This window comes from Pseudorasbora parva, chromosome 19, assembly GCF_024679245.1.
Source record: "Pseudorasbora parva isolate DD20220531a chromosome 19, ASM2467924v1, whole genome shotgun sequence".
Taxonomy (NCBI): domain Eukaryota; kingdom Metazoa; phylum Chordata; class Actinopteri; order Cypriniformes; family Gobionidae; genus Pseudorasbora; species Pseudorasbora parva.
In genome coordinates this window covers 4,840,442-4,852,688 of record NC_090190.1, presented here as the reverse complement: position 1 = coordinate 4,852,688, position 12,247 = coordinate 4,840,442, and the positions used below count along the sequence as shown (strand labels likewise).

Here is a 12,247-nt window from a genome sequence, read left to right as displayed (position 1 = left end):
AATTCTTTGAGTGTATTTGACCAATAATAAGCTGGAAAAGGAAGCAAATGTTTGCACTTGTATCATGTCAGAGGCGGCTTTATTACGGTAGGCTATGTGTGTGTGCGCTTCAGATGTGGAGCACGAAATCTGCGGGGATTAGTAGAATTAATTTATGTGCAATCCCGCGCGAAATTCAGACCGATCACACACTAACACTAACACACTGTCATGAGGAAAAAGTCCAGCAGAACGCGCGTTCGCCCGCTTCGCCGTGCTCAGAGGTTAACCGGGCTGAGGGAGAATATGCCGGTGTGTGTCAACTCGCTGACGGTCAGAGAGGAGAGCGCAGCTGATATCGATACTGTAAAAACTGAGAATCGTATCGTTTCAGATATTCCAGTATCGATATATATCGAAATATCGATATTTTTGACAACACTACAGTAGAGAGGGAGACAATTAATATTCAGTGTGAAAACATTCCTTTAGCTGAAATAACTGCTGTTGAATGCTAAATTTAGGTTTAAAGGTCAACACGTAATAGAAGTATTTTATGAGAGTAGTAACTGTAAAGGGATAACCGCTTGCAATTGAATATAAATAAGACATTTCTACAGGATAAAGAGATGACAGTAATAGGTTAATAGTGAATGTGTGTGTGTTCCTTCAGAACATTCCTCTTATTTGGTAACATTGAGTTTTTTTTTTCTCTTTAATTTTAATGTCGAAGTAATGATAAACGCCCATTTTTCTAGAGCCAATCAAATCCCAGAGGGCTAAAACAAGCCACTCCCTCTATTTTTCTCATTCAATATTCCGTTTCACTTGAAAAAATACGTCACAATACTGAAGAAAATTTGGTCGAAACTTCTGGTTCAAACTGAATATAAATGATAGTTCACCCAAAAATTAAACTTGTCATTAATAACTTGCCCTCATGTCGTTCAAAACCTGTAAGACTTTCGTTCATCTTCAGAACACAAATGCAGATCTTTTTGATGAAATCTGAGAGCTTTCTGACCCTCCATTGACAGATACACAACTACCACTTTGACATTTATATGTGAATAAAAGCTTAAAATCAGTTCATAAAGCGATCGAGTCTCTTCGAAAATTTTGTACTAAACCGCTCAATTCATATGGATTAGTTTTAGGATCTCTTTATGAACTTTTTGAAGTGTCAGTGGTAGTTGTGCAGCTGTCAATGGAGGGACAGAAAACTCTCAGATTTCATCAAAAAGATCTGCATTTGTGTTCAGAAGATGAATGAAAGTCTTATGGGTTTGGAACGACATGAGGGCGAGTAATTATGACAGAATTTTTATTTTTAGGTGAACTATCCCTTTAAGGTCTCCCGCCAAAATAAAAGCTTCCTGGTTTAATGTTTGAAAATAAAGAAATTATGACAGCCATAAATATGTGTTGCAATTTTACATTTGTACTGTAAAATAAAATGTATTATTAATTATATTTTTCTTAAATACTCAATATTTTATTTTACAGTGAAACTTTATAATGATGATGAGGATTATTATTATAGTAATATTGATGTATAATTACAAAATTGTGCAGCTTTACAAACATACCTGCCAACCTGGAGCTTTTATGTAAAAAACAAAACAAAATTTTAAATAGCAATCTTAATTGTTATAAGAAAAATTGTGCAGCCCTACATCATTGCGTTGTCTGTTAAACCCTTCTTTCTCCTTTTTTCCTCAGTGGTGCCGGCATTAGTTGACCGCCTGGGTGATGCAAAAGATCAGGTTCGAGAACAGGCACAAGGGCTCATTTTGAAGCTGATGGACCAGACGACAACACCCATGGTGAGCTAACCTTACAGCAGAAATGATCATTACTATTACACCCATTCATGCTGAAAACTAAAAAATAATCATAAAGCTGCTGGCTGAATAGAACCACATTGGATCATTTTTGCTAGTTATTACTGCCAGCGATTCATCTTTTCCTTCAGAGCGCATCATCTCCTTTTCTTCTGCTTTTGCAGTAATGGATATATAACAAATCGGTAACTTTCTTTTCCTCTGTCTGTTTGTAGAACGTTTGGGAGAGGCTGATTCCTGGCTTCAAACACAAAAACTTCCGCAGTAGAGAGGGCCTCTGCTTGTGCTTGGTTGCCACACTAAATGCGTAAGTTCTCATACATTCCCAATCCCATACATTCTTACTTTGTAAACACTTCCACATTTGTACTGGGAATCCTGTCCATCAGGTGGCGCCGGTCTTCCATACTGCAGTATTTTGATGCGATCATGTCCCCTCGCTTTAACACAGATAGGACTGAATTTTATTAGTTCAGCCTTCAAGAATTCCCCATCTGTGTTGACATCTAAATTCACAGATATTAAAATGTAATCTACAGACATTCACACCATGTCTGTCACACACTGTAAACAAACTTGGCCCACTGAGGTAATCCTCTTACCTGCCTGTATCGATTCCAGGAAGGTCAGATTAACAGACATTCTCATTGAAGCGCTACGTAAACGCTCATACACAAACAAAACTAGTTTCTCAGTAAAATTACTCCTCATTGTTGACAAAGAACTGTCACATTATCCACACTGCATACACACTCAGCCTTATACTACACTGTTATTATAATAATAATATGTTATGTACCATAAAGTTTGCTTTAATTAAAAGCAAGGTTTTGGGGCTTTGTATTACATTAAAGGGATAGTTCACCCTAAAATGAACATTGTCATCATTGTCCTTTTGGACTTATTTTGAGAAATGTCTGTTTTTTTTCTCTCTTCATTCAATGAAAGTCAATGGTGCTCATTGACAACATACTTCAAAATATCTTCTTTTGTGTTCCACAGAAGGAAAATGCAAAATGAATCCAACTGTGTATGTATACACTGTATAAAATGATTTTTCAAAGCTATTAATACATTATTGGAGGATGCTTTTACAGGAAAATACTATTTCAGTCTCAATTTCGCTTTTAATTCAATGTCTTATTTGCCGTTTCTTTGTAAGTAATTGTGGATTTTACTAGCATTTTCTAAGGCCCGGTTTACACCTGGTATTTTGATGTGTCTGTTTTGGCCACTTTCAAACACTTCTGTCCTGATTTCTTCACAGGGAGGGCTTATGGGAGGGTAAATGTATGATGTTTTCAGGTCTTTTGTTCTAATGGACAAAATAATATCGCACGATTTCCATATGAACTCTACTGGAGACAACGGAAAAACATACAGAGAGCAACAGCTTTCCTTTCTGCTCTGACAAACGCAAGACCAGCCGAATGCTGTGAGTGTGTGTTAGAAATCAGGAATGGTGCGAGACCAAACTTCAAACCAAACTTGGGTCTTCAGCCGTCAAAGTTTAAATCTCATCTGGCTAGTGCACTTCCTGTAATGTTTCCGCATTAGGTCAGTTGGCGAAGAGTAGATGGCATTTTTTAGCTGCTTGAACGGATTCGACCACATGAGCGTTTACACTACGAAAGCAATCCGGTTAAATATGTTTTCGACTCCCTCTGGAAGTGCTCAAAAGTGGACAAGCTCAAAACATTTTAGACCCTGTTTACACCTGTATTTAGCATCATCCACTTGTGATCCAATCAACCAAAGTGCATCTTAATACCAGGAGTAAACGGGGCCTAAATGAAAATTGTTTCAAAGTAAATCCTACACCTTTTTTTTCATTGTACATAAATGTAGAATTTGAACTTGTTGTGAACTGTTTAGTCTAAACTGAATCACACTCAGTATTTCTTTGTTTCTCTCTTTCTCTTAGTTTTGGCGCTCAGCCCTTGAGTTTGAGTAAATTTGTTCCACATCTCTGTTCGCTAACAGGAGACCAAAACCCCCAGGTATGAATCTTTGTCTGTGTATGTATGTAATGCTCGGAATGTGTGTGAAAAAGTAAAGTGAGTTAGACACACTCTCTGTTTCGGTCCTTTGTGTGTGAAGGAGGGAGGCAGTCCGCGCTAATGTTAGGCTTCTAGACACGAACAGCTGAATTCAAGCTCCTGCTGGGCAAATAGACCACTCACAGAGATGAGCATTAGATGTGGAGGTTGAGATGGAAGAAATGGGAGAAGGACAGATCTTTTAGACATTTAAAAAGGGAAGTCTAGAAAATGAGTTGATCAATCTCATGGTCCCATTCAGATATACAGTATATAGACTGAAAAATAAATAAATATATTTATTCAGCAAAGATGCATTCAATTGTTCAAAAATGAGAGTAAATACATTTATAATCAAAGCAAATTATATTTTAAATAAATGCTGTTCTTTTGACATCTCTATTCATCAAAGTATCCTGAAAAATTGTATCAGTTTCCAGAAAAAAATATATTAGCAGTGCAACTGTTTTCAACATTGATAATAATCATCAGGACTTGACATTAACACCTGCCAACCAGCCAATGCAGGTGTATTTAAAAAAAACTAAAATTATATACTGAAATATCTGAAATATTTCGAATACGAATTTTTCACAGAATAGACAAATGATACAAGTTGCCTAGATGTCTCTCTCTCATCTCTCTGACAGCGAGTGACGCACAAACCCGCCTCGCCTTACTCACTTCATGTGCTCCGGATGAATATTGCACATATTTTTGCTCATTCCTGCAGATTTTGTGCTCACACTTAAAGTGTGCACACACAAAGCCGCCTCTCAGCACTAAATTGACTTTGTTTTTGCTGCTTATTGCGCTTAAACACACACAAAAAATACACACAAAATAATGTCAAAATGCCGGTCTTGGTGAGTATCAGTGATGCGCGGGTCAGTGTATAAACAACCTGCATCTGACCGACGTTTTCAGCTAAACCACCCGCAACTCGGACCGCAAATGCTCCCTGGCGTAATATCCATTAATCCAGCCTGTGGAGGAGAAATGTTTCAGGCCCTGACCTGCGCTTAGAGGTGTGGCGGCAAGAGACGGCAGTTCTTAAGGCAGTCCATCATTGTCCGTTTCAGCTCTAGATGCATATTAATGATGATGATGAACGCAATGTTTTTGTTTCGACCCTGCTTGGAGAATTCATCAGCAGGTCAACTGAGAGAAAGCTCACTTCTAGTAAAGTGTGAAAGCCCTTAGGAGCGCAAAGTCGCAAACTGTTCTTTTTCTGAATGCTGTATAATATAGCCGAGTGTTGTGTAATAAAGGCTTGATTTATTCATTTATTTTCTTTTGTTTTTCTTAACAATTAAGATGCTGCATGTTTTTATCTAGTGCATCTCTTCCCGGACTTTCCCAACAAAAATCCCACACTGGAATGTATACGCCAAAATGAGCTTTATGTACGGTTTTTATATGCACAAACCACCCCCATGATCCTACCCAAGAGCGTGTCATATACACGCCGTAAAGTGCGTATCATATGCACGTGAAAAACTGCATATGCACGCCAAAACTCATTTTGGCGTATACATTCCACGAGATTGCACTCATACTATTGATACGCATTACCATGTGACGTGTTGGACCTTACCTAGCTATATGCATTTAAAAAATGGATAGCCTATTAAATGGGTACAATTGCTCAGTTCAACGTGTTGGGAAATCTGGTATTTTCTCCTGCGTCATCTTTATTTCAAATGACCCGACCGCCCGCGACCCGAATATCCTTCAAAATATTTTTGGATGACTCGTAAACGCGGGTCCCCGCTCATTTTGGATCAACCCGCGTAAACAAACAAAAAAACAGTATTAAAAAAAACAGTATAATGGATCCATGCATCAGGTCTTAAAGTGACAGCAGCCTAATATTCCTGCTGCCAAATTATAAGATGATATTAAAAATATCTATATAGCAGTTTTTCCTCATGGTATTGATGTCTATTGATTGAATTGAATTGAATTGAATTGATTGTGGCAAAATTGTAGGTTAACTTTGTGTAATGTGTTCCACAGGTACGGGAGGCTTCTATGTCAACTCTAGTGGAGGTGTATCGGCATGTTGGAGAGAGAGTGAGAGTGGACCTCAGCAAAAGAGATCTACCATCTGCACGGTTAGTGTGATTTACTGTTGAACCCACAAGCTTTCTAGAACTACTTATTTTACCAACTTAATGACACTGCGCTAAGCCAACGAGCATCATTCTGTCCCAAACCCAATCACATGTTGTGCCCACAGCACAGTTATGTTGTGTTTCTGGATTGGTATAATTACTCTGACATGAGTCAGTTTTAATGACTTCAGTCTAGCAGATTGTTTGTGGGCGTATTGTGGGTGATTTATTATGAAGAATTGTACAAATATTAGCACATGCACATAGGTTGGACACACCCATATTTAAAGGAGCCTTTTGCGTGTGGTAATTGTGCGTAAGTTAGAAATGCAGCTCATTTGGGACTTTTATTAAATACCAGCATTTTGAGGTATGACCATTGAATATGACTGTATAGCCTATGTACAGTATGTAGAGTATAGCCTATTTATCTATAAGTGCATTTTAACAAAATAAAAGTGATTTCACTTGTGTTCATGGTTGCACTTTGCATTTTGATAGTCCACTTTATACATTTGACTAACTAAAAGGAACTTTGCAACTACATGTACATGTCATTAGATTATTTTTAGACTGTCTGCTTAATATCTGATAACACTTTATTTTGATGCTCCCCAACAGACATTCTACTGACTAGCAGTCTACTCATACGCTAAATGAGTTAGTTGACTTGTAGTTGCAAATTAATGAGAGTAAGTTGACATGTAGTGACATGTCAGGACTTTTTGTTCCTTTGTATGTCTCCACATAATGACAAAGCCAACTTGAACTTTGAAAGTTAATTACATTAGTAGAATGTCTAAAGTGGACTATACCGAATTCACAAATAAAGAAGAAAATGCATTTTAATTTATGTAATTCCAACATGGATTTAAAACGTAGCTCAAATTATTTTGAAAATCAAATCTTTGAATATTTAATTTGTAATGCATAAATACTTTTTACGTGATAAATCACTTTGTGGGTTCAGTTTGCATCGAAACTCAATTGTATTTTGCAATTTGGTAGACTACGGTAGATCACTGGGGACATTTTTAGTTTTACTTGACTGGATTACTTGACCATTTTTTCTTGAGATCAGTCTATTTATTTAATAAAAACCAGCGAGCTTTGAAACGGCTTTAGATTATCATAGAACTCTATTTATTAGTCTGTCATTGCAGAGTATTTCAGTACATGTTGTATTAAAGCCTGGAGACTCAAAAGAAGGGTGTTTGTGATGTGTGTACTGTAAACTTACTAAGAAATTACTTCATGGGTTTCCTGTTACAGAATGGTGAAAATATATTTACATTGTGTTTACGAAAGGATTCCTTGTAATCGGATAGAATCTTGCAGGCTGGCATCAGTGTGTGTGCTGTTGATCTTTGATTAAACTGAGTTTTTAAAGACTGTCTAATACTCCTGCATTCCTCTCAGTCTGATGTAAGAGTCTTCAGGCGCTTGGACAGACTCCATTGGCCGCATCTTGAGCATTTCATGATCAGCGAATGTTGCTGAATCAATTTTTTTTCTGTACATAATGGATTCATTTCTGGAGGAATCTATGTTGTTGTCTTTTTCCCCTCTTATGGTTTCATGGTCCTCGATTTTGGCACTGTTGCACTATATTAATTCTTCCTGGAGTTGGATTTAAAGTTCAGAGTGGTTCATGTTTAGTGTAGTCCAGATGTTTCATTACAAACTGAACTATATGGGGTCTGGAATGACCCACATGCCTGGTTTCAATAGCAATGGTGTGATGTGTCAGATGGATTGTCTGGTGTGTGACATGGTTATGACTCTGACGCATTGCTATCTTGGACAATACGGCTGGTCAAGAACACAGAGGTGCTTGTGCCTGCATTGGTTTGGATTTTGTGCATTTCATTGCTTTTTCTCACACGTGTCCTAATCTAACGCAACTTTAAGACCCTTTTCCATGTTAATCAGGGTTTTTGTCCAAACCAGCTGCGATGGGGATTCACAACAATTCTTTTTTGAGAAGTTTCTATTTATTAGACATTGCGGCTGGAAAAACAACATGCAAAGATAATGATAATCTTAGGTACTGATGATGTGCTGTAATGTTAAAAGAATTGATTGTGAGTTTGAATATAATTTTCGTGACCTTTATAGGCATACTAAGAAGGTGACACATGAACGCAAACTGTCTACTCAAGTGTATTCTTTGACAAAGATTGTTTTAGTCACTCAGTATGTATTTAGATTCTTATTTAATCTTATGAGACCGTTGTCAGATTTCATTAATGATTTAAAATATGAAATGTATTCATTAGCTTTTGAGAGTTTGATGTTTCCTCATTCAAAGAGATAAGAGCTGTTTCAAAGATAGAGGCGTTTCAAAGATGGCCTCCGAGTGAAATGTCTTGCCTTAAAAGGACTTTGGTGCAGTGCACTTGTAGAAGGACTCCTTCCACAGGCTCTTCTGATTGGCTGTGGGTTCTTTTGATTCAATTTTGTTATGCCTGGTGTTGACAGACTAATTGCTTGTCGCTGAAATCTTATGGCATTGTGTCTGGTTAGGACACGGTGCAGGAATGCATCATACTATATATACACACAAAATGTTTTCCGATTTTTTCCGAAAAAAGCTGAGCTTGTGCAGGTGTGCAGTGGGCGGAGCTAAAGAGTCAAACACGCACGCACGGCATTATCCCTGGATAACGTTCGATTCGCTATACATTCGTGTTGTTCACATAATATATGCACTTACGCGCTAATTGCCAATGATAAACAGACATTTGATGGGAAGCTTAAAAAAGTTATCTTTCCCTCCACCAAAAACACACTTCTTTAGTGACATTGGTGATTTTGTGGTCTAAAAACAAAATGCCCAGCTCTTGCTCCTGCTCCGGTTAATGTGCGCATACGCTCATCCCATATAAGCAGTTCATACAGGACCATACTTGGAAAACACTTTCTGAAACTTATTTGAATCCTGAAAGTGTATTTGGCACAGAAATACTGTCATATGTCCAACTTGTTTTTGAAACGTTGGCTCTGTTAGCATGAGAATCAACTCTTTAAAGGGTCATGAAACCTTAAACCAAATTTTCTGAGATTTCAACTTGAGTTATGAGTGTTGAGCATCATAGAAGTCAATGTTACCATCTGTTAATTTTGATGGTAGGAGAAACTTAATTAATTTGAAACCTTTTTGCTCTATATTCAACTTCCGGGATTAAATTCATCTTTGTATCAACGTCACAGAATGTGACATTTTCTTGTACTATAGTACATTGATGATTCATTAGTGTCTCATAATTATTCATGAGTCTGCGTGTCCTTATCCTATGAGAAGATGACTTGCTTAACACAGCAGCACACATTGGTTGACAGGCACTTCGAAGAATGAGATCACAATCAGTAAGTGAGAGATGCATTGGATCAAAAATGAGTGTTTGTTTTTGCTTTGTAAGAGTTTCTGCGTGGCATAAGTTCTCTTCAGTAGATCCTGAGTCTTCGAAACAAACGCGATTCATCCACACTGTGTAACCGCTCTTAATGGCCCATTCTTAAAACGCTGCAAAATAAGCCTCAAAAGTTATCAATGGGTGCGTTTACATGCACACCAGTAAGCTGATAACTCAAAAGTATCAGCTTATTGAAATAACCAGTTTTCCCTGTTTACATGCAAACCAGTGAACAGACAATGCAAGTAAACAGCGTTTTCATGACTTTATTAATAAAAAGGGTTATTTCCTGGTAGTGACTTCAAAAATAATGTCCGTGTCTGACTGTGTGTATTCCAAATGTTACGTCAGTTGTGATGTTAAATAAAGCGTGCAGCGTGTCAGCGGGAGATTTCTGGCTCATATTATCACATGCAGTTACAGATGCAGCGTTTTAAATGAACCTCTTCTACTTCTGCTGCATGAGAAGAGAACACATATTTACAATTTTCTGGGTCGTATAAGAGTCTGCGTTTGTGATGTATGTCCTTATTTCCTGCAAAACGCTAGCTTGCTCTGTCTGGATGCATTTAAATCTGCTCTAAATTTGCATTTTTGTCATTTATATGGGCTCTTCAATAAGCCAACAGAAAGCAGGTTAATGCGTTTACATCTTTTTCACAGTCTACATGCGAATGGCTGTGCATTTCTTTCTGGAATAAATGATAGCTGTCACAGAATATATACTTTATGTATTTGTGTTATTCCTGCTTTTACTGAGCATGAAATAAAACTCTGAATCAAAAGCTGTTGCTCCCCTCATCCCCCTCTACTCTGCAGCTTAACCATGGCCACTTTTATAGCTTTTTTCAAAACTGTGGTAAGAACTGACGGTTGCTGAAATGTTGTAAAATTAGAATTCATAAAATCGCATTAGACGACCCCCCCCCCCATGTAAGTTAGTATAGAATTTGAATCTCGTTATTTTGCATTTATCACCAAAGACGGACATTTACTAAACTGTGAAACTGTAAACTTCTTAAATTATTTTGACAGATTTTAGTGGACCAGTTGATCCCTATTAATTATCGTATTCTGAAGAGGATCCAGTATTGATAAATTAAATTAAAAATAATCACTATTATCGGCCAATAAAAAAATTGTATGCACCTCTTGATGGAAATAACATCTCAACCCTTATTTCCTTCAAAAGGTGCATACATTTTTGGTCCAAATGTTGTATTGACAATGCCAGAGTCCAGCACTCTGTAAAGTCTCCTCCAGCACATCCCAAAGACTTTCAATGAATTTAAGCTCTGGACTCAGCCAACTCATGTGTGGAACGGATTCTTCACGCTTAATCCCAACCGTTCTTTCACAGTGTGAGCTGATGAATCTTGACATTGTCATCCTGGAAGATGGCCATGATGTGTCTTCCTACAGTTGTTTAAGAAATGAAAAGCTACACACTCCATCAATTAGGGTTAGGAGAACTGTTGCCAAACATATAACATGCTAGAAACAAAACAATCACTGCAATAATGATCCAGTCATAGACTCTTAAAAATGTGCATAATTAAATCCAAACAGGGACTTTTTAGGGGGGCTGGGCACATCATTGTATATCAGTTAGTAGAGAATATTTGAGTTCACATTTTTCTCCCGTTTTTCTGTATAACTTTGAGGGTCGATGTTGTTTGTGTCTTATGCTTTGCCTTTGGAGTCCTGTTGCATCACCTCATATTGATATGATCTGATCTGATCCCTCACACTCGAGGGTTGGGCACACATGTCTGAAAATCACTCTAAGCTACTGTACATACAAATACTGTAATTCAGAGGCTTCGCTGCCCTCATCTGACCAAGAGATAGTGGGGATAAGAGAGGACGTGTGTGTTGTTGACATGAATACGGTTTGAAAGGACAGGGCCGTGAGCTAAGGGCAGTGTCAGTCAAAACAGGAAGGACGAGAGCAAGAGGACAGTATGAACCGACTGAGCCAAGGCAAGACACAGGGGGGGCATAAATGAGGAGAGGGGGACTGCGAGTGGTGCTTAAGTGTGTGTGTGTGTGTGTGTGTGTGTGTGTGTGTGTGTGTGTGTGTGTGTGTGTGTGTGTGTGTGTGTGTGTGTGTGTGTGTGTGTGTGTGCCTGGAGGGGGAGGGGTGGGAGCCCTGTCTCTGAGCTCCACTGCTTTAGCCCCTCCCACTGGTGTGTGTTCCAGACAGGAGGTTATGTAAAGGGGAATAGAATCTTTGTGCTGTCTATCTCTCACACATATATGCGCACACACACACACACAAACCGGTGAACAGTTTCTTAGTTTTCTGCGACAGACGCACACACGGCAGTGGAGTCTTTTCAGCAATCCTCGGCAGTATATGAAGGGCAGTATGTCTGAGCAGGTGGGTGGGACCTCGCATGCCGTCCTCTTTTACCCTTTTCTCAGTCTTCCTCTTGTCGCATGGTCTCTCTTTCTTCTCGTTCTTGGCTGTTCATTCACTTTCTCTCTTTCTCGTTGCATTTTAGCCCCTGTGTCGTCTTCAGCGACACCATTTTGGTTAGAAAGAGCAGAGATCCTTGATCGGTTGCGTTAATAGGGATTGATGAGCTGTGTTTCTGCCTGTGTAAGAACATACCTGATTTGTCTGGACTGCAAGTACTGCGTTAGTCACACTCACACACACACACACACACACACACACACGCAACATCTCACATGTGGTCTTGAATGTGCATTTACATGCATATGGCATGTGAGAAAGTAAATGCGCACGTTATTGGTTCATGACTGGAGGCCTGCGGGGCCAGCAAATTTATCCAAAATGTTTAGTCTCATGCAGGGTTTAAGCATCATTCTTGATATTTTGTAGC

At 38.5% G+C, this 12,247-nt stretch overlaps 1 protein-coding gene across 42 annotated transcripts in view; it reads left to right on the top strand.

The window, feature by feature from the left end:
- The window catches only part of clasp2 (cytoplasmic linker associated protein 2), a 61,078-nt gene that overhangs the window by 4,245 nt on the left and 44,586 nt on the right, over positions 1–12,247 (top strand). For 41 of the 42 annotated variants that reach the window (XM_067425167.1, XM_067425181.1, XM_067425159.1 and 38 more), the window contains exons 3-6: positions 1,702–1,805; positions 2,039–2,130; positions 3,748–3,823; positions 5,882–5,979. In XM_067425167.1, coding sequence (XP_067281268.1) covers positions 1,702–1,805; positions 2,039–2,130; positions 3,748–3,823; positions 5,882–5,979 — 370 coding nt within the window. Of the gene's footprint in view, positions 1–1,701; positions 1,806–2,038; positions 2,131–3,747; positions 3,824–5,881; positions 5,980–11,601; positions 11,779–12,247 lie in introns of those variants that run through there. The other variant, XM_067425174.1, reaches the window with a different exon arrangement.